This window comes from Phoca vitulina, unplaced genomic scaffold (assembly GCF_004348235.1).
Source record: "Phoca vitulina isolate PV1807 unplaced genomic scaffold, GSC_HSeal_1.0 scaffold73, whole genome shotgun sequence".
Taxonomy (NCBI): Eukaryota; Metazoa; Chordata; class Mammalia; order Carnivora; family Phocidae; genus Phoca; species Phoca vitulina.
Genome location: NW_022589776.1, coordinates 6,512,246 through 6,535,080, shown reverse-complemented (window position 1 = coordinate 6,535,080; position 22,835 = coordinate 6,512,246). Strand labels below are relative to the sequence as shown.

General features: G+C 35.8%; 1 protein-coding gene across 2 annotated transcripts in view; it reads right to left on the bottom strand.

Moving 5' to 3' along the window:
• Positions 1 to 1,997: 1,997 nt before the first annotated feature.
• RALGPS2 (Ral GEF with PH domain and SH3 binding motif 2) overlaps positions 1,998 to 22,835 on the bottom strand; it is a 152,832-nt gene continuing 131,994 nt past the window's right edge. Inside the window, exons 14-20 of one of the 2 annotated variants that reach the window (XM_032393481.1) lie at positions 21,066 to 21,120; positions 18,766 to 18,843; positions 17,078 to 17,183; positions 14,312 to 14,404; positions 7,956 to 8,061; positions 5,698 to 5,789; positions 1,998 to 3,093 (exon numbers count right to left, since the gene is read on the bottom strand). In XM_032393481.1, coding sequence (XP_032249372.1) covers positions 3,064 to 3,093; positions 5,698 to 5,789; positions 7,956 to 8,061; positions 14,312 to 14,404; positions 17,078 to 17,183; positions 18,766 to 18,843; positions 21,066 to 21,120 — 560 coding nt within the window. In that variant the 3' untranslated portion in view covers positions 1,998 to 3,063. The remainder of the gene's footprint in view (positions 3,094 to 5,697; positions 5,790 to 7,955; positions 8,062 to 14,311; positions 14,405 to 17,077; positions 17,184 to 18,765; positions 18,844 to 21,065; positions 21,121 to 22,835) is intronic. The other variant, XM_032393482.1, reaches the window with a different exon arrangement.

Genomic DNA, 22,835 nt, shown 5'->3' with positions numbered 1-22,835 from the left:
ATGCCATTTTCTACACAGAAAAACAAATTGTCCTTGAAGCACATACCCAGGGAGAAAAAAAAAATAATCAAATTGTTTGGATCCCTTTTTGTAATGTTTATACAAATAATATTTACATAGTGAAGAAAACGCTATAGAAAGGTGTGTTTGATCAGTTCTCTTTCAATTCTTATAGTCTGGAGATCACAGTAAAAACAGTACCTTTGACAAAAATAAAGCAAAGGCCAAACACAGAGGGGGCATGAAACCAAAACTAGTGCTCTGAAGGTCATTATTATGCAGTTCTTTTTATAGGTGTATTTTAAAAACTGATGTTACTTCTGTATGAAAAATAAGCATCCAGGTTCAAATAAACTGAAATAAATGAGATGTGTCTCAAACTGTATTTTGGCTAGTATTATATACTACTACACCAGGCCGTATAAATGCCAGTATTTATGCTTCTCATAAACTAGCTTAAATTTAAATTATAATGGCATTGCTAATGAGTTGTTCTTGGCTAGGAGAGAAACAAATGAGCTTAATATTGATAGAAATTTCAAGCTTTTGAGTCACTCATTTACTAATTTATTAAGCATAAGCTTAATAAGAGGAAGATTACCTAAATATTTAATATATTTTGGTGACCTATTTTCTTTGCTTGAATTATTACATCATTTGGTGAATTATAGATCAAATATTCACCTATGCTATTTCAATTCACTTCTCTCACTGGTTTCCATTTGTTTCAAATGCTAAAATCATCTTCAAAAGCAACGTCTAATCTTTTGAATAGACAGATTTGAAGAGAGAACAATGTCTACTTCTACTGTACAGTTGTGTTCAGAGTTTCGCTCAGTCAGAGGCCACAATTCTATATAGGGACTATTCACCAAATTTGAACACTATTCTTTCCCTGTGCATGTATCCCGTAATGTTAGAGCTGAAGTATCAAACACATCTTCCAGTTTAGCTCTCTCTTTGGCAAAACTGTGATGTCAGGCTCTGACTTCCAGTTGCAAATCTCCTCAAATATGGTACAATGTATCTACTTTAGCTTATTTATGACAAACAAAACAATAATAAAAAATCCACAGGGTTCTCATCCACAGAATTTTTTAAAAAGCACATACACTGTTAAAAACACTTATTTCTGAAGAGAAATACACAAATTAAGGAATTTTAAAAAATGTAAAACAAAAGAAAGATGTGCAAGGTCTATACAGTAATACTGCTGGCGACGCAGGTGGTGTCTATGTACCCAACGTGGGTTAAGCTTGGGAGATCATTAATTGAAAAATCACTCAGCACAGGCAGCATTTGGCCCTCTCCAGCCCATGTCACTTTCCACAAAACCAGAAATAATGGTATTTCTAACTGTGCTATATAAGAAAAATACCTGAACTCTGAACATCCTTTCCAAAAGCTCTTCTATTTTCCTTTGGATAGACTTTTAGCTAATGATTCTGTGAGCAATATTTTCTATTTAAGTTTCAAGACTTCAAGATGATTAAAAAAAAAGTATGAAATTCTCTAAGAATGCAAATGTAAGAAATTTTATGTGAGGCCCAAAGTATTACAAGTTTATTGGAAGAGATCAGTCAAAAAGGGTTTCTTCCTCTGGGCCACTGCTAAAATATAGGATGCCCCATGAGTTTCTAACATCTAACACAGCCTTTGTTCAAGTGCCATTTTTTGTTAAAACTCTAAGGCAGCTCACCTTTAAACCTTTTTTTTTTTTTCCTTCTTGCAATTCAGCATTTATTCTGGAAATTAAACGCACTGTTGCATGGAAGAGCTCTCCCAAAACAGCTTGGTCTACCACTGACAGAATATGGTTTCATGGCCAGGACCTACAGTACGTTTTCAGAAAAGTGTTTTGTAATAAAGGAAAGTTACGTAAGAAGGGAAGTTTTGATACTTAAGATTCCGAGAATCTCAATCTTTCACCCTTTTCCCTTTTAAAATTATTTTCTGTGACTTATAATAAAATACATACACACATACATATGCGGAAGCTCTTTTAAACAAATGTAATCCTGACTCTCATACTTAACAAAAATAACAAAAATGAATAATAAAAAAAATAACTGGCATTGTGTACATGAAACACTGTAAGAGAAAATATCCTGATGAAATATCAGTATATCATCTTGACGACAAAAGTCACCAGAGACTGGTAGAAGGGATAATTCAATTCACTTGAAAAAAAATGTAATTACTGTAAAATCTCAGAAAAGTTTAGGTTGGGATTTTGGTTCTTTCCTAAGCAGATCTGTGGTCCAACAATGAATTCATATAGAAGGCTAAATTTTAAACCCAGTTAAAAACAACCATGCTTTCTGGAGCCCACTTGAAAAGTGTCTGGAATAGGAGCGCTCAGCCTTCATGCCTCCCGCAGAAAATGATGCTCCCCACCCAGAACTCAATTTCCCAAGTTTAGTGTTTAAGAAAAATCTCCCCTCATTCGAAACAACCCCCGCCCCCAATCCCAAACGAACCCCAACAACTCACATCATGAACATGTCTAATCCCGAAACTCTTGCCGTGGGAGAGCTGGGGAGGCTGCAGATGACCGGGAGCGGAGAAGCCCCCCGGGGCAGGTGGAGCATCTTCACACCTCCTTTCTACACCAGCCCCTCACATAACTCATAAGAAAGATGTTTTCCTTTTTAAAGTGTGTCTAAAAAAAGGAGATTCCCCCCTCCAAAATTAGTACAAAGTTAAAAGAAACGCAAATAGGCTACGATCTATTCCAAGCACAGCACCGCCAGAAGATGCACACACACTATTTGGTGCTTCATGTTGGTTTTCCTTTCGTTCGTTTAAGGCAGTGGTTTCCGCAGGTCAGTTCAGAGAAAAGCAGCGCGGTCCATGGCAGTTTGTTTAGTGACTCCAATGTGTTCTCTGGGAATATCTCACTTCATTCCCTGAAATTAGTGCTTTTTTTGGTTCAGAACTCCAAAGTCTTGAGACGCAGCCTCTGGGCTCCTCCTGGCCCAGAACTGGCTCATAGCTGGCGCTCGCGTCACCTCCTCACTCTCACTTAGGGGTGATAGTTCACCTCGCTTCTTTCTTAGGCTTCTACTCAAAAGTCATCAAGTTTGTAGGAACCTTAAAAATATAAGCAGTACAAAACTGATAGTATTTAAAAGTTGCTTTTCAAAGTACTATTTCTTATCTTTCTTCATCATTTTAAGCCCAGATACTTTTTAAAGAAGTAATTTGACAGAAGGTACTGCAATCATTTATGAATAATGAATAAAATATGCTAGAACATTTTTGAGAAAATCACAGTTAATACTCTCTTTCCAGAAAACTGAAATTGGAATGGGAGAAAGGGCGGAGACGGTATCTTTCTTGTCCAACACAGGGTGCTCAGCAGATGTCCGCTGAGTGAGCAAATGAACAAGAAAAGAAGTGTGTCTCTAGTTAGGGTGACACTCTGACAAACATACTTATCGTCTATTTTCTCAGTCTCTGTTTTACCAGGAATTCCTACATGCACATTTTTAAATCCAGCATGGATAATTTTATAATGAACATTACTAAGAATTTCTTTGTGAAATCATCATGAAAGTAAGTATGAAAGAATAAAACTCATCGTTAGATAAATTCTGATCTGACACTTGGGTGACTGAAAAATCAACAGGTTATATAACAGTTTGAGGCTTATAGACTGGTTCGAGTTTAATTTGATTCCTTATAGAAATCAACAATAAGACATGAAGTCCACATTGTAGTGAGGAAAATTCCACAAGAATTCTTTGAAATATAAGTATATTTTGTTTTTGAAAATCAGCTGATGAGTCCTCTAGACAAGGACTAAAGAGGGTTTCACTATGTTAAAAAAAAACTCTTAACCCTTACTGTTTTCTGAAGTTGTGCTGGGAGAGATATTCTCACTTCAGTGGTCATTTCTCTGTCCTTTAAAACAGCTTAACAGCTATCACTTTAGTAATCTTTTTCTGAAAACCTAGAATATTCAAGAAAAAGGGGAGGGGGAGTCTCTTACACGTGTCACCCTCTGAATGAAAAGATCTTTAATAATACAATCATAATTGAATCATAAATCAAATACAATACAAATGCTCAAGTGCTTAAAGTATAAATTCTCAGGTCTGGTTATAAGAAACCCATGTTTAAATAAAGTATAAGTTCATTTCCTCCTAAGTTCCTTGAATATGATTTAAGGTATTATACTTGAGTGAATCAGAGGCTTCTACCAAAAATTTTCACATTTCACAGCTTCTATTTATATATTTGCTACTACTCTGATTCTCCCAGTATGGAAAGAAACAAACAAATAAACCCACTTATACACATTTGGTTGACTTGTTCACCTTTATGTTGGTATGTATACACTGTCTAGATTAATCTTGAAATCTGAGATTAAAAAAAAAAAAATGACAATACTTTAAGCACACTTAAAGAATGTAAGTTGAGTTGCACATAAGCTTAGTCTATTCACTCTGTCCCAGGCCCTAACTTGACAAAGGCAAGACAGTAGTCTGTTCAATGGCGTTTCATGCCCTTAGTGGAGGGTGCTAAAAATGATACCAAATACTGCTATCAGTCTTTCATATATATATTTGAAATAAAAATTCTAAGAGAACAAAGCCTATTCTAACAATATTTAAAAAGAATGGACCCAAAGATAAAGACATTTGCTTGTTTGACCCTGTGTAGGTCATTTAGCATTTCTGAGACTAGTTTCTTCCTTTATCAAAAAAGGGGTAAAACTCTGGTCCTGACAGCACAGGGTGAAAAATACTTTTAGTAAGTGATATAAACTTATATGGTGTATTGTATTATTCACAATTAGCTACGGATAACACTTAACTGTACACTTCTGAATTTCAGTACCTGAAATCAATGGTCTTCAAATATATTCAACTAAAAACTGGCCTACAAAAAGTCTACACATATTTCCATAACTGCAGTTATGTTTATTTTACGTCTGTTCTACCAATCCGTGGCTCAACTTTAGATCTGCAACAGGGTTTGGGGAAAACAATACCATGGCTTCATTTCTCCTCTGCAGCTGAAAGCCTTTGAATTAGACCATCTTTGTTTCAGTGAAATAAAAACAAACAGATCCAAATGGCTTTGGGTTTTGCTGCAACCACAGGAACCTACTCAGGTTATTAACAGAATAAAGATGAATCAGAATAATGTTTATTAAAGTGCCATCTAAGTTTTACGCCCCTGGAGCTCTATTTCTTTGCCTCTCACTGTTTTCTACCGACATGGGCAACATTTGCCTCTTTTGAACACCTTAAGCTCCTTCCAGCTTCAGGACCTTTGAACTTGCTGTGCCCTCCAGCAGACCTTAATCTTCACATGGCTGTTCCTTCTTGTCACTCACGTCAATGTCTTTGGGGAGATCTCTGCTGCCCACTCTTATTTATTTAAAGTTGTGTCTACTCTCATCACTCTGTATCACATAATTCTATTTTGTTTTCCATATATATATGTATGTATATATAGTTCTGTATATAGTTTTCAGCATTTGAAATTTTATTTGTTCATTATTTTATTGACTATCTCCTCACTAAAATGTGGACTTCATACTTGCCGACCGCTGTAAGAAAAAGAATAAAAACAGTATCATTTTCCTTCTTCATTCATAAAATTAGTCTGTTCACTTCCCTTGGAACTCTTTTAAATACGGTCCCAAGCGACGGACCATCCTGAGGACCGAGAGACACTGCTCACCTGCTGCTTGTTGCTTTGGCAAGCTGCGCTCAAATGCTTGAACCACAGCATCGCGTTCATTCTGTTGCCAGCTTGAAACTTGTATGAGTTTCCTAAAGTTATTAAAAACAAGGGGAAAATGATAAAATTTTAAGGACTCTGACATATAATAATTCAGTCATATATCAAAGAGCAAAATGAAACATGACTAGAATTCTCAGTTTCAGAATTCTCGGTCTCTAGCACCTGATTTTCTAATACAAATAAAAAGAAGAGTTCTCAATGCTATGCTCACATGCTATCATTTATTCAGAAAGTCACCGTTTTGCTGCTTATGAATTGGAAGAGTATTCTTGTCTCCTTAAATATTCTTTAGAGGAAAGTATACCTAAATAAAAGAATCGTTTGGCTCCCCTAGATTTGTATGTGGGACTGAGAGTACAGAATACGTTAATATTAAGTTTTTACAGGCAAAATGCTTTAACACGTTTAACATTTAAACATTAGGTATGTAATATGATTAAGGATCAATATCAACCATGCTTTCAGGTGTTAGTTACGTTTGCTGAAATCATCACAGATTTCTGGGTCTACTGAGGGATTTCTGGGAAAATCTAAAGAGTCACTGATTCCTCTTTTAGAAAATTAGAAATTCATCCGTGTTGTGTATATTTACAACTTATGTTGACTAATTCAAGATTGACACATAATAGATAAATCTTATATGGTTGTATGTATTAAGGTGATAAACTGAAAAAACAAAGGATTCATGTACTGAAGGCTGCCCTAAGTTGAGCTTTATTCCCTTTTTTCATTGACCTAAGTTTTTATTTCCCAATTTGTATCGAATTCTACTCTCTCCTTTATAACTGCATTCAACGGCCCAAGAGTCTGACCTTTCTTTAGGCATGACAGAGCTTTCCTTTGAGACTGGAACACTCAGAGAACTTTTTTACTTTCAGAAGCAACAGTTTCTTCACCAATGTTTCATGTTAAATAATACTGTTTTACTTGCTGAACTCAGATGTGGACATTAGAGCAATCTGAATCGAAGGCGTATCTACAATTAAGCTGGCCATAGCTGCCATTTATCTACTTTCTCCTCCCCCTCCAAAAGACCATTAGTACAAATGTTACAAAAACCTTGGTTACTTGGAAAGAGTCCCATCAAGCTACACTAGGGAAACTGAAAGAAAATAAAGAATTTGTTAACTAAGCCCAATGAAAATGATCTCCTTAAAATGTAATTTTATGAATAATGCCTTTGGGATTTGGGGTTGGGACAGGGACTCTGAATTCAGAATGCTGAGCAGGGAGTTCTTACTCTGTAAGTCAGTCTAGTTCATCTCAAAATGAGACATTTTCCTACTATTATTTTTTTTCCGTATCCAATATATTTGCTTAAGTTTTCACTTAAAATGCTATAATATCCTAAAAGTGGAATATCTGTTGCTATAAAATACATTCTGAATAGAGGTGAAAATATAACTGTACAGTCAATAAACAGAATTTCGGTGGTGAGCTGCTGCAGTGGCAGATTCTGGGCAAAGAGGAAAGAATTTCCCGTCTGGCTCCCTCTGAGGTGCTTATCAACAGCTAGCAGCTGTTATGCAGGAAGAGCAGCAATCACGTCAGGCTGCGTTCCGATGGCCACCTGCGGCCTCCACTAGAGATGCACAGGGTCTGATTCTACACGGCCCACCCTCCAACTTCTCTGATCCACTTAAAAAACTCCACTGGTCAAGAGTCAATCATTTCCTTCATAAGTCTCTCTCAATATTGTAAGCAAAGTATTCATTATGAATTATACTTATTTGGAAAGCAATAGGAGTTAAATAACATATTAACCTCATTAAAAATAATGGACTAAAAATCATTTAGAGGAAAACCTCTGCCACATTCAGAACTTAAGCATAACAATTTATTTGAGGGTATAGACGAAGGGGTACTACGTATATAGCAGATGTCTGAGGCTTTAAAGTAACTGATTCTCCAGTTCCCTCCTTCCCTCCCTCTCTGCCTGGTTCTTAGCTCCTTAAGGATTACCTGGGCTTTTAATTTCAAGCTTATGCCCATGCAGCAAAGAAAATATGCTTATAACAGATATTGATACCAGAAATATTGATATCATTACTCTACATTATGAGACAGAATTATTTCCCAAGAGACAAAACTACAAAAACATGTTCCTGGTCAAGTATTCTAGTTAAACTATGTGTGGACCAACTGAACATTATGTACTCGCAATACCTTAAACCCTAGATATGCTAATGATTCACCTTTCTCAGAGTCAGTCAGCAAGAAGAGATCTGGGTGTTCTGGGTCATCAGCCATCATCACCATCCATCCTACCACAGATACGTTCTTATTTGATGTTGATTTGAACTGAGAGATAAAAAGATCATTAATGGAAACACAAAATTTATGGCTCATCCTAAGCAAAAATTAAGGATAAGCATATTTTCAGTTTCTCCCGTGAGAGATAATATTTGTGACTTCATGTTGGTTGAGTCTGCTCACAGCCTTTTACTTACTACTAAATTCCATTTAGGCATGCCCTCTTTAGACAGTCTCCTACTCTTCAGATCCTTCCTAGCTTCAACTCTTCATCAAAACCTGTCCAAGTCTTAATTCCCAAAAAAGCATGATCTGTCGTTGGATCTGATAAATTCATCTCTGTGGGTTTTTTCTGTTCCTTACTACGCTGCCCCGAACCCCTCCCTTATTAGGAAACACACCTACATTTTAATAGAGGTGTTATCTTTTTTTACCCAGCTTTATTGAGATATAATTAACATATAACACAGCGTAAGTTTAAAGTATACAATGTAATAGGGGTATTACCTGAAACCTGATGATTTACTAAACCAGCAGTGCTATTTTTTTTTTTTTTTTCAGTAGGCTCCATGCCCAGCATGGAGCCCAACACGGGGCTTGAACTCATGACCCTGAGATCATGAGTGAGCTGAGATCAAGAGCTGGATGCTCAACCGACTGAGTCACCCTGGTGACCCAGACAATTCTTAATAATATATTCTTACTTGTATTTCTCAAAAAAAGGTATTCTTAGTATGCTTGTTACTTTTCTATTCTTTTTTTTTTTTAAGTTAAACTTGAAATAAATGCAATGAAAAAAAGGGCTGTTAGAAAAGAACAGAAAATTAGGTTAATTTCATTCATGACCATAAATGGAAAAATATTAAATAAAATACTGGTGTATAAAAAAGCTGATAGGGGTGTCTGGGTAGTGCAGTTGGTCGAGTGTCTGACTCTTGGTTTCTGCTCAGGTCGTGGTCTCATGGTCGTGAGACAGAGCCCCACGTTGGGCTCCACGCTCAGCATGGAGTCTGCCCGAGATTCTCTCTCTCCCTCTACCCCTCCTGCTCATGCTCTCTCGCTCTCTAAAATAAATAAATCTTAAAAAAAAAAAAAGTTGATATGTGATGACCAATCTGGATTTATCCGAGGAATGTGAGGTTGGTTTAATGTTAGAAATCAACCAGTGCAACTAAATTGGGCTTATTTCAAGAAAGCAAGATTAGTTCAATCAAGTTCAAAAATTATTTTTTTAACTTTAGAAAAATTATTAAACTAAATCACCATATTAACAGATTAAGAAAGAAAAAAATACATTCAACTCAGTTTACCCAACAAGCTTTTGCTAAAATATAACGTATATTTGTGACAGACTAGGAATAGAAGGGAACTTCCTAATTCAATAAAGAGTAACCACCAAGCAAACAAAACCTACACAAAAACCAAACCAAAATAACGCAGGAAAGATGACAAAAAAAAAAAAAAAGCCCAAAATCAAAACCCTGCCACACACACTCAAGGGTAAAATGCTAAAAACATTTCAAAATCAGTATCAAGACAAGGATGCCTATCATTGCTACTTCCATTCAACACAGAATTTGAAGAACTAGTCAGCTATTTTAATAGGGTAACAAAAAGGAAATAAAAGGTATAAGAGTAAGGAAGAAATAAAACTGCCATTACTCATGGACAAAGAAAATCCACTCACATCTACCAAATTAATAAGAATGATGAGCAAAGACACTTGGAAAAGATCAGTATGAAAATCAACTGTAATTCTATCCACGAGAACTATAAGTCATTTATAAGAGGGGTATCTAGCAATACATGCGACAAAAGATATACAGAAGTAGAACCGATAAAAGGCATCCAAGACATAAAACAATGAAGAAATACCATGAGATGAAGAAAAAGGTTTGATTTGTAAAGATGTCAATTCTCTCTAATTTGATTTATATAGATTCAGTGTCATTTCAATAAAAATTTCAGTAGGATTTTACGGAACTTGAGAAGCTGATTCTAAAATTTATATACGAGAGCGAAGGAGCAGAAATAGGCAATACACTCCTGGGAACAGTTAGTCAGGACCTGCCCTAATACACATCAAGACTCATAGAGCTACAGTAATTGAGACCATGGGCTACAGGACAGGGACAAACAGACAGGGTAATGAAAGTCAAGAGAGCCATCTGGGCGTAGAGATGCAAATTCGTATGACAAGAGTGGACTCTGCAGACTGATGAAGGAAGAATGAACTGTTCAATAAATGATGCCAGGAAAATTGGTTATCCACGCAGAAAAATCAAGAAAACAAATGCCTGACCTTTCTCTATGCATTTACACCAAAGACTTTTTTGATGCTGTTGGTTTTCATATACAGCTGACCCTTGAACAACATGGGTTTTAACTATGCAGGTCTACTTAAAATGCAGATTTTTTTGGATAAATACATTACAGTGTCTTTTTTTTCTTATGCTTTTCTTAACATTTTTTCTAGCTTACTTTATTGTAATAATATATCATACTATACATATACAAAATGTGTCAACCAACTGTTTATGTTATTGGTAAAGCTTTTGATCAGTAGTAGGCTATTGGTAGTTAAGTTTTTGGGGAGTTGAAAGTTATACACAGATTTTCAACTGCACAGGTGTGGGAGGGAGGTGGCATAGGTACCTCTAACCTAGTTGTTCAAGGGTTCACTGTACTAATGGGGGCGTATTTGTACTCTTATAGTTTTCACTTATCAGTACTTCCTTATTGATAAGTATTTTGAGTCTTTATAGATTTCTATTATAAACACTACAGGAATATTCTTCTACAGGAATTTTTGTGCACTTGTTCAAGGACTTCCACAGGACAGATTCTCAGACAAGGAATCACTGGTAATTATTAGGTTAAATACGGACTAGGACTGCCCACCACAAAAACAATACCAATTTAAATTTCTGCAAATCATGGATAATAGTCTATGTTTCCCTAATGCTCTACTAACAATCTTCAAAATTTTTGCCTAATAGCAAAAAAGGGCATCTTCTTTAACCTGCATTTTTGATACCTAATAAGGTTGATCATCTTTTCATGTTTACTAGCCAATTATATTTCATCTTCTATTTATCTCCTCTTTCCCTTTTCCTAATGTCCTGTTTTATTCTGAGCTGTGGAAAGTTGTTAGTTTTGGTACAGATTTCTTTTCAGGCACAGTCTTGGTCTTTAAAAATTTAACTAATTGAATAGTATTTATTCACTCTTTACCATACAGCGATGGGTTCAAACATACCTGCAGAATTTTTTTTTACAATGAGTAAACTTCCAATAAAAACCATTTTTACAGTGAATGTTTTCATTTTAAAACATCCAAAAAGGGGCTCCTGGGTGGCTCAGTCGGTTAAGTGTCTGCCTTTGGCTCAGGTCAGGATTGAGCCCCATGTCTGGCTCCCTGCTCAGCGGGGGGTCTGCTTCTCCCTCTCTCGCTGCCCCTCCCCACCTTCACCCCGCTTGTGTTCTCCCTCTCAAATAAATAAATAAAATCTTAAAAAAGTCCAAAAATATAGACATAATAGGAGTCCCCCTTCGCTCTCCCCAGTTATTCTACCCTGCCAAGCCTATTCTGTTCCTCACAGGCAAAAAAAATGTATGGAGAGTAATAAAACTTATAGGTTTGTAGGCTTCCAGATTTCTTCCTTCTGAATTTATAGACCTATATGAACAGGTATATTTTCATTAGTAATTTTTTTTCCCTCCAGCTTTCAATTTTGAAAGGTTGAAACTACAAAGTTGAAAGAATACCACAGTGGTTACCCACGAATCTACATTTTATGCATTTGCTTGATCTTTTTGAACTGCAGACATCATAAAACTGAGTCCTAAATATTTCAGCATGTATAGCCTAAGAATATATTTCTATATAACCACAATATAAGTATCTAAGAAATTTAACAGACACATTTTTTATAAAACCCGTATTAAAATTTTTTCAATTGTCCCAATTATGACCTTTGTAGTTAAAAAAAAAAAAAAAAAAAGAAATTACCTCCAGGATTCAACTGAAGTACACATATTGCATTTACCTCTCAGATTCTTCAGTCTCTTTTAATCTATAACAGTCCTCCTGTCCACCCCCACCCCCCACCCCGCCCCATCTACCAAATTTTGGTCTTAAGAATCCAAGCCAGTTGTCTTGTAGAACGTCCCACAATCTGGATTTGATTGTTTCTTCATGATTAGAGAGTCAGGTTAAACTTTTGGCAAGAACACTACATAGGTGGTGCTCTGTTTAGAGAACACATTTTAATCCTTTATCTGTTGCTTATATATAGCCATTATTTTCTTCTAATAATATAATTTTGTTTGAAAATGATTTAAAAAAGTTTTCCCTTCACTGCTTTTAGTTCTGTGCCACATCTCAAAACTGATTCTATAATATTAACACAAGCCTGCCTCTCTACCCTCTATGTTGTTCTTGTAATTCCTTCTTTAACCCGAACAGTTTTAATTTAAGAAGATTAGGAATATAGTTCATTACCTTGGCACTCAATTTGATTTCCTTACAACCCAGTGTGCTCTAGTTTCATCTGGCTTCTTTCTAACTAAAGTTTAGGAAAAAATAAAAAACATTTAATTTTGAATCTACTTCTTTATAATCGTCAACTAAGTGAAATTGAGCCAAGCATCTCAAAGTGGCTATGTGAAAAGTTAACTGTATCTGAAGACAAAGGATTTAATTCAGCTATAGCAATCTTTTTTCCTCCCTTTGAGGATAGCAGTATTAATCAGAGGCAATTACTCTGCAAAATGTTTGGGTGGAACTAGTCTGTATAACTCTGTTGGGTGTGTGAGTATTAGTCACTTTGACCAGAATACAAAAAACAGTCCTTTACCTCAATGTGAGGACTTTATCTGAACAATTGTAAAATAATAGTGGGCAAAAAAGCCAGAACTTCAGGGGCGCCTGAGGGCTCAGCTGGTTAAGTGTCTGACTCTTCATTTCAGCTCAGATCATGATTTCAGGGTCGTGGGATTGAGCCCCAGGTCGGGCCCTGATTCTCCCTCTTCCTCTGCCCCTCCCCCGCCCTTAAAAAAAAAAAAAGCCAGAATTTGAGAATTTATATGATTCCATTCAGGTACGGTTCAAAAATGAAGCAATGTGTTGGGCGCCTGGGTGGCTCAGTCGTTAAGCGTCTGCCTTCGGCTCAGGTCATGATCCCAGGGTCCTGGGATCGAGTCCCATATCGGGCTCCCTGCTCTGCGGGAAGCCTGCTTCTCCCTCTCCTACTCCCCCTGCTTGTGTTCCTGCTCTCACTATGTTTCTCTCTGTCAAATAAATAAATAAAATCTTTAAAAAAGAAAAAAAAAATGAAGCAATGTGTTGTTTAAGGAAACATATATGGTAAACTAAATTAGAGAAGAGCAAGGCAATAATTAATGTGAAATTCAGGACAATGACAGGTGTAGGTATGGCAAGGAACGAAGGTTGATACTATTTTATGGCACTTATAACATTCATTTAAACCAACAACATACTCTTCTTAAGAATAAAGAAGAGCTTCTCTGAATTATGCAATGTCACTGGATAATTTATACATAGTAAAAGGACTCAATTTTTTTAGTGGATTACCTTTCCTTGGTATGGTAAACCACTTAATTTCACGGCAAAATACATGACTTAGAAATAAAATTCTTCTCAAGGGGATTTTATTAATGCAACATGGAAAATTTCTTCTTTCAAAGACTGTATCACTAGCATATAAAAACAAAACAGCATGCAAAAGAGATTTATAGAAGATTCTACATTTGGAGAAAAGTGCATTGAGAGGCTTCTTCTAAGTAATATGCAACACAAGAAAGTGGACTAGAGTAAGCATAGTAACTATTATTCCTCTTCACTGTTGAGAAAAACCACTCCTGAGATTGAGGTGGCAAAGAACTTTAGATGATGGTCCCAATTTTTCACATTTTACAGATTATGAACTGAGACTCCAAAGCAGTAATTTCCAACTACTTTCTGAACAAGAAACCCAGGCTTGGGAAGGTTTTGATGCCAAAATAGAGTGGGAATAAGCATTTTTGAGCTTTGATGGAAAAATAGCATTCAAAAAAAGAAACTCTAAATATGGAAGTTATTCCAAGACCTTCCCTGGAATGGTCTTACTAAATAAAAATAATTCTACCACAACACTCACACAAGGAATAGATGTTAAGAACTTCTGGAATAGAATATGGAAATGATCCAAATTGCTGCATTCCATCAGGACTACTTTCTTTACAACCATGAAGAGGCACTGAAACTCTGCTAGCAGTTCAGAGGAGGAATACTTACATGCTTTCTTTCTGTAGCTTTTAGAGATTTGGCAGCATAGTAAAAAAGCTGTGTCCCACACAGAGCTGCCCAATACTTTGTCCACGATGCCACCTGGAAAGACAAACACAGGAACATACTACCACCGGCTTCTCAGTTTCTTTACTTTCTTAGTGCCGATGACCTTTAGCTCCACTCCAGCCACCTTAGTCTAATCTTAGAGTTGAATCACTGCTGAAATCTTTATCTCCCACATTCCTGTCACTTCCACTGAATATGCTCTACTACTACTTTCATTCAGATAACTATTGGTTTTATCAAAACCCATACCCCTTTTTAACATTATCTAGCCTTGCCGCTGCCTCCCCATCCTGTATCCTTCCTCTCCCTTCTTCATATTTAGCCAATACCACATGGTCCAGCACTATGGCCATTCCCTTCCAAATCCTTCAATCTCACTGTCCCTCTCTCCTGATAGAACCCTAGCCCTATTTAAATCTAACCATCTGATTACTTGGCACATTATAATAACCAAATATTGCTGGAGAAATCACACATTTGTGCCAACTGATAAAATTAGAACCAACAATCTCATTTAGAAATCAATAGCACTTCATTTTTACCCCATGAAGTCATTATCCTCTTTCTCTCTGGAGACAACCATTTCATTCCTTTTCAAAAACCCTAGTACTCCATCCCCTTATGATAGCACTGCACACTCCCCAGAGAGAAACAGGTGAAATCTGGTGAGGACTTCCTCATCTTCCCAGACCAATTCCATCTAACTATCTGTAGACCCACCTACTTGGCCTTTCTTCCTGCTGCAACAGAAGAGTTAATGCTGCTTTTATCAAAGGAGAAACTACCCTCCTTTTTGCTCTAGATTCCTACTATCTCTCACTCCCTCAAGAAATCTGCTTTTGTCATTTACTCCTCTCTCCACTGTCTTGATTTTTCTCCCTCTCCCATCATTACATAAATGAGGCTTCACAGCACTCTCATCTTTGAAAATCCCTCCACCGCCCCGTCCTCTGCCCCATCAGAGAGCATCCAATTTTTCTGCTCCTGTTCACAGCATAACTTCTTGCAAGGTGTCTCTAATCCCTGACTCTACTTCTCTCTTGCCCATTTTCTCAACTTACTTTCAGTTAGGCTGCTGATGTAAAGGTCACTGATCACTGACATATCCCAAAGCCTCTCTTCTTACCACAGTCAACCTCTTAGCAATATCCGACACGGCTGGCCACTCCTTCCTTCTTGAAATACTTTAACCGCTGCGCTTCTCTGGTAACAGTTCCTTCATTTTCCTCTATGCTTCTCATAGCAGACCTTGATGTGCTACATAGTTCTATCCTCGGCCCTCTTTTCTTCCCCAGCTATACTTTCTTCACAGATAATGTCTCACCTGGTCCCATACTTCAAATACCATCTGTATACAATCGACACCCACATCTCCATCTCTGGCCACCACCTCTCTGCTGAACTTCTGACCTGTACTTTTTAGAGCTAAACTGACATCTCCACTTCTATGCCTAAAACGCACATTAAAGTGAAATTAGCTAAGACTTACCGGCCCTTTCTTGAAAAAACTTTCCCTATTTCAGTAAACATTCCCAACATTCATCCAGCTCAGCCCCCAACCCAGGTACCACCTTCACGTCACGCACTCTCAACAACCGCACCTAATACATCACCAAGCAACCCTACCCGTTCTCTCTGACTTCACCTCCTCCACCGGCTGCACCTCAGCTCCACAGGCCTTCTCGCTGCCTGAACTCAGATCCTCACACGGCTAGCTCACCTGCCTCGTTCGGACGGCAGCTCAGATGCCTCGCCATGCTGACACCTCTCCTCATCCTCTCACCTGCAATGCCATTACCTTATTTCAAGGGCTTACTTTCTATTTGTCTCGTGGGAATGTCATTTGCACAAGGCAGGCACTGTGCCTCACCTTGTTTGCTGCTCTGTTTCCAGCATCTGGCACACAAGAGTGTCATAATGCCTCAACTGACACGCGACTCCTAGTTTTTACGAGCTGGCCTCGTGTGGCTTCTCAACTGTGGCTTACTGGAACGTAAGCGGCAAAATCAGACTGCTCAGCTGTAAACCATTTTTACATTTTAAGAAGCTCTCATATCTTCAAAAGTGTTAAGTTTGGATACACACTGAAGTTTTTATTCCAAACTAGATAAATTATACTATTATTTGAGAAAAGAAAAAAACAAAGTCTTCTTTCTTTAGCAGTCAAACTGCTTGCTGGGGAACAAGAAACTTCTATGTTACATACAAAAGGCTTTGTGCTACTAAACTTCTACCACTTAAAAAAATGTAACAATGGTTTGGAGGACATTGAATATCTGGGTTTTATTTCACCAAGGAAAACAAAACTTCATTACAGAGATTTAAATAAACAACTTAGGACTGACAAAACAAAATTGGTTGCATTCCACTTTTTAGGGTTATTACTCTCAATTCTTCATTTTTCCTAAACTTATTACTAGAATATTTCATAATGGCATATACTTTCAAGGTTCTCCGAGAAATGGTTTTGTGTAAGAACTACATTAGGGGACAGAGAGGAGTACAGGAGCACCTTGATGGACACACCCTCAATGTACGATCTAACTGAAGTCTAAATTAAGAAATACGGTGAGGCAAATGTGCATTTTCAATTATTTCAAGTGTACCATACATCTGGTTTTATTTCATTGTTTTCATATTTTTTAGGGTCCTATATGTTTGCTTATTTTTAGAGGTGTGTTAAAATATAATACGATAATATCTTACTGTAGGCTTTTTGCCTTCTTTTAACAAAGTTTTTCTCCTGAGAACACCTTGAATAGTAACAGCTCCTGGATATAAATGTACTGCCAAATCTTCTGATTCTGCAGAACTATAATAATGGAATGAAGAAAAGAACATGTAAGACCTTTCGTGTATAGCAGTTACAAAGCAGGTACTTAAATGAAATGTAATTACTCTTAGTTTTAAAACTTTGTTCATGTATTTAGCATTAGAAGACACTGACAATTATAAAGGCTTACTCAGCTGAAATTTATAAGCTGTCATAGAAGTTTAATCAGGAAGTTATTAAAGTCAACAGATGGTTAAAAAACACACACTTTATTACATACTTGAACAAGTATAATTTAGAAAGAATAGAGTAATTCACTTTAGTGAAGATTAAATTAAGGATTTAAGACTTTTCCTTCTTTTTAACATGCCACATTTGCATCACTGCTGTAAACTTTTTTCCCCTTAAGATACTTTAAGTCCTGGTAGGAAAGGTGAGGATTCTTTTTGTTAAAAAGTATTTAAGCATACAAAACTCAAAATAAAAAGAGCAGAAGCTCAAAAAAAGGAACAAAAGAAGAAGAAAACCCATGCTTAATTTAATTCTAAAATAGGTGAGGGAAGTAATATAGGCAATAACAACATACTTAAAAAACTAGTGTACTGCAATAAATTTTAATAACATTTAAAAATATGCTATCAATGCATAAGTGTTTGATTATAACCTAACAGCTCTCCAAGGAAGGAAGAACTCCCAAACTCAAGATTTCCTTTTCATGTATCTTAAGAAAACCACCACAAGATAACCAAACATTTAAATATCTTTCCCCAACTGACTTAAGGTCCTATATTTAAAACAACAATAACTTCTATGAGTCAATTAAAACATACACACTAATAAAATTATCTGCCATTCTTTGGGGATCTGACATGATCTGCAGAATTCCTACAACAGGGAAGAAAACTGAAGTTTGCCAGTTTATCCCTTTATGATTATTTAGGTGTCTTCAAAGTGACTTAAAAACCTAGAGACCACTAGAAATTTCATGCTATTGCTATTTATATTCAGGGTATACACAAAGAGATTAGACACCAAATTGACAAAAAGTTTACTTCAGAAATTGGCTACTGTATGTGTTGTATTATGAAGTGGCTGATTACCCATTACCAGTAACCTCCAGCCCCACATCAATCTAACATTCTCATTTCCTTCCGCAGCTAGTATGGTGCAGAAAGAAACCTGGTTTAACTAATAAACCACTGAACAAAAATGAGTTTAAAAGCACAAACATTATTTACTGAGACTTGTCTACATTCAGGTCCTGCAGTTTATATGAAAAATTCTTAACAAAGATAAATTGAATGGAGCCTTACTAGCAAAGTAAATGCTGTGACAGCAGCCTTTGAATAATGCTTATCCAAGAACCAGCAGCATTACAGAGGCCTGTGCAGTTCTAAGGCCACCAAGTTGGAATTATTCTGCAATTAGCTCAGTGGATCAGAAAGAGAAGTTCAAATTTATCTCTAGATTAAATCTTGGCAAGAAAGCTTTTGTGGGCATTTTTTTAGTTTTTAAACCAATTAGTTGAGAAAGAACAGAGATACTGTGAGATCACACCCATTTAGCCAATCACCAACACCAGAGGGGAGTTCTGTGACCCCTGAATGCAGGGGGATTGTACCTGCTGGCCTTCACGTGGCTTCGATGGCCATTTCGTGCCACTCGTGTCACCGGGCCGAGAGAATGGTATAATCTGTTCCTGTTGGATTCCATTATAAATTGTATATATTACATATGCTTTTATTCACACAATCATCAATACCTAGAACAATGTAATAATTTCTTCCTGTAATACAGCTTTCTAAATCCTACAAAAGGACAGTATGTGGTTGCTCCTCTTTCTTTTAAGCATGCAGCACAGATTTAAAAAAAGATGTTTTCTTCTACTACTGACTCTAGAAATACAGGTGTTAGGATATACCATACATTTTAGATACATTTGCTCTCACAAATCTGCTAAAATAATTAGTTATTTATAACCAGTACTATCAAAACCTGGATAATACTTCAAAAATCCTTTTGTTTCTATTCCAGTTCTTGGATTCCAGTTTAAAAATGATATCTGGATTTATATAAATAACTCATTTTTATTATATGTCCCTATGAAGACACCTAAAAGCAATGTGGGCTGTAAACTTAAAATTAATGTGGCCTAAACACCTATATCTTCCTCTCTATCCTTTTCGTTAAATCCAAGAAAACCAGTAAAAGAGAGAAGCTGAGTAACAAAAGCATTATTTTATTTCCACAACAACTGAAATAAATGATAAAGCCAATGAACGATAAAAATGGTCTGAGATACTATTTATCCAAAATGGCATGTAATACTTAACAAAGGAAATAAACACACACACAAAGAAACACCAACACTTCTTTGCCTGGGAAAAGCCAAAGGTAGCACTGTTGATAAATGTTATTTAAAGCAAAAAAGCATTATTTTAGCAACTTAAGCAGCAACATATTTGATGTCTCTGTAGAAAATAAGGACAGAGGGTGATATGTTTAACATTCAGAGAACTATTTTCAAATTCACTATCTACAAGCAGTATTTTAAAAATCCTAGTTCTTTATTTACTTTTTATTATTCCATGTCTGAATCTTGCTGGGAAGCATTAATTTGCTCTCAAAATGTTCCCAGAGCCACAGATTTAAACTTGGCACAAGTACAGATTTTTTTTAGCTGCAAATGTCTGCAAAGCAAAACATTTGTCGTAAAAGAAATCTATCGTTTTGAGATGTGAAGGTAACACCATTAAATACTGTCTTCAAACGTAACCTGCTGGGATGAGGACAGATTACTGAACACAACAGCATTCTGGTTATTCACTTTATAACGCATGCAAACTGAGAAACGATTTTTTTCATCCATGTTTTTTATCTAAAGATTACAATACACTCTATAATCAACATATGATGCTCTTCCTGGAAGGAAAGATCTGAAATCACTTGTACGGACAGCATGCCAGAGGCAACTTGTGTTTTTCCCATTTCAGGCAAACCCTAATAAAGAGAGTGAATATAAAAGTTGGAAGAGAAATAGTATGCAAAAACAAGTTGTTAAGGCCCCCCAAAAACAAAGAATAAGACTTGGGAACTCTGATAACTAGAGTAGAAAGGCTCAAGAGTACTTTGAAATGCTCGGTTTACAAATAAAATCTTAATCACATAACAGAGAGAAATCTTCATGAAGTTTCATTAAGAACAAGAATATTCCAATTAAACAGCATGAAATTAACCAATTCCAATATCATTTACAGATAGTTAATAAAACTGTTTTCTACTAAAAAAGTGATTGATACAGAGTTAGGTAACTATTTTCATTTCCATCAATTTTAATATGGCACTCAAAATTCAATCTAAATGACACTCTGCTGCTTAGAAATTTAGGTTGCTCAGTTTAAATACAAAAGGGAGCAATTATTTTGGCAAGAGTCAAGCATCCTGTAAATATGAAAATGGAAGAACTGAAATGGTCGAAGACAATATAAAAGTCCTAATGGATATTTAAGTAAATAAATTATTTGTACTGTTTGGCTACATTTTTAAGAAGATCTTACATTCGAAGATCAATATAGCATGATACCTGCTGTAGGCAGATGACAACTTTTAAAACTTAAAGTAATAAAGAAAGGAGAAGGGAGCATGACTTACAGTATTTCAGTTGACTATGACTGGTTATTATGATTTTAAATTTATAATTTTAAAGGTATTAAAATTCAAATATGTGTCAAGTCACCAAATAAACATGTATTTATTAGCTAAGACTTAAATATCAACTGCTAATTTCTGCCACCAGTTGGAAGCTTATAAATAGTGCCTTAGAGACATGTAACAAATATTACCTGTTAAAATGCATATGATCCTATCTTTTAAGGAAGACAAACTAAACTTGAAGCAGTTCAAATGAACGATTCTTCTTACCTTTCAAAAGCAGGCCATGAGGTCTCTTCACTTAGTTCAGAACCATCACTGCTACCTAAAATCAAAAGTTATTCTATTTTTAAAACATCAGAATTACAGTTTAAATTTCATATTTTAAAAGTAAATTCTTTAATTGTACTTATAAAATGACAGTCATGTTATCTGTGGGTGAACATCCACATATTAATTCTTCATTCTAGTATTAATGCTGCTAGGCTCATTCGCAGTAATGTTGGAATCTGGTTGACAAGACTATCTAAAATAACAAAATAGCATAAGACATTTTTGTAGAGCTACTCCTAGCTCAGATTCATTATGTTAATAAACAATTTTCTACCATCAGAGAATGTACCATAAGCACAAAATTTTTCAAAATTTCAAAATTTTGTCAAAATTTAAGACCAATATAATTGTGAAATTCTTAGAGGTTCATGCTATACTTTCCCTTTTGTATTCCTTTTAAAACCTTTTACTACCCTAAGGATAAAAAGCTTAATGAAATTTAATTTTTGCCTTCAGAGGCAACGTAGAACAGGATGGAATCCCTAAATTAAAAAAAAAAAAATGGTGCTGTAACAATCTAAAAACTTTCTCTTTATAGCCAGAATAGCAGTTAAAATAAAAAGTTTTACATTAGCTAAAGAAAAAACTGAGGGGAATAAATTTGGAAAGTCCAAAACAGCTTACACTGATTTAAAAGTTTAAAGATAATTCTGGCTCTCAACAAAACTGATGATTAATCTGTCCCTTATATATCAAGTTGAACTGTCTATCAGACCTTTCATATCAGTGTTCCATAAGAGACACAAACTCCAATGCTAAAAGGTATGCATTGTATGTGATGGATTAAACCTTGTTTATGTATTTAGAGTGGTACTAGTTATATATATACTATCCTTGGAAAAACTGAGTAACAGTAACAGAAAAAATTTTCTTTGTTGTGTGGTTCAGATGAGAAACGGGAACTATTCTGTTGGTAGTGGTAGGGTCTTATAGATTCTCTTTTGATTTGTAGCATTATGTGGTAAAGACTGAAAATCAATCATAATTAGTATGACTTATTTGTAGAAAATAAAAGTTTTTCTACAAGCATGAAACTCAGAGTGGGTATGCTTCTCTTAGCTAGGCAAGACTTATCTAATAAGAGTTTGTACCACATTAGAAAATGTTAGAGGCCACCATCCCAAGCACTGGTTAATTTCTCTGTAGTACCTTCTCAAAATCTCCATGGTATAGACTGATAGTGTATATTAAAGTTACAGCTAAGGAAAAAACCCTTTTGTGATTATAAACTGTGTGTGTGTGTGTGTGTGTGTGTGTGTGTGTGTAACATCTACCACTTATGGTTATAAATATACTTTCCTTCCAGAATATATAGCTTTAAAACAATAAACCATGCAAGGTAATGTCTATGTCTAATGTTTTAATTTATAAACAAGGATTTAACATTACCCACTTAACAGCCTTAAAATAAAAAATAAATACAAAGGCAAAAATTAGTCTCTTCCTTTTTTTAAAAAGATTTTTTATTCGTAAGTTATCTCTACACCCAATGTGGGGCTTGAACTCGCAACCCCAAGATCAAGAGTTGCATACTCTACCAACTAAGTCAGCCAGGTGTCCCTAAAATAGTTTTTCCTGTTCTAAAACAAAGGCCTCCATATTGAGACACTAACTGTAACTGAATGAAATAACGAGATAAATAACTATCTTGTGATATCCAAAAGAACATCAGTGGAAAGTAAAAGCCACAAATAAAGAATTATCATT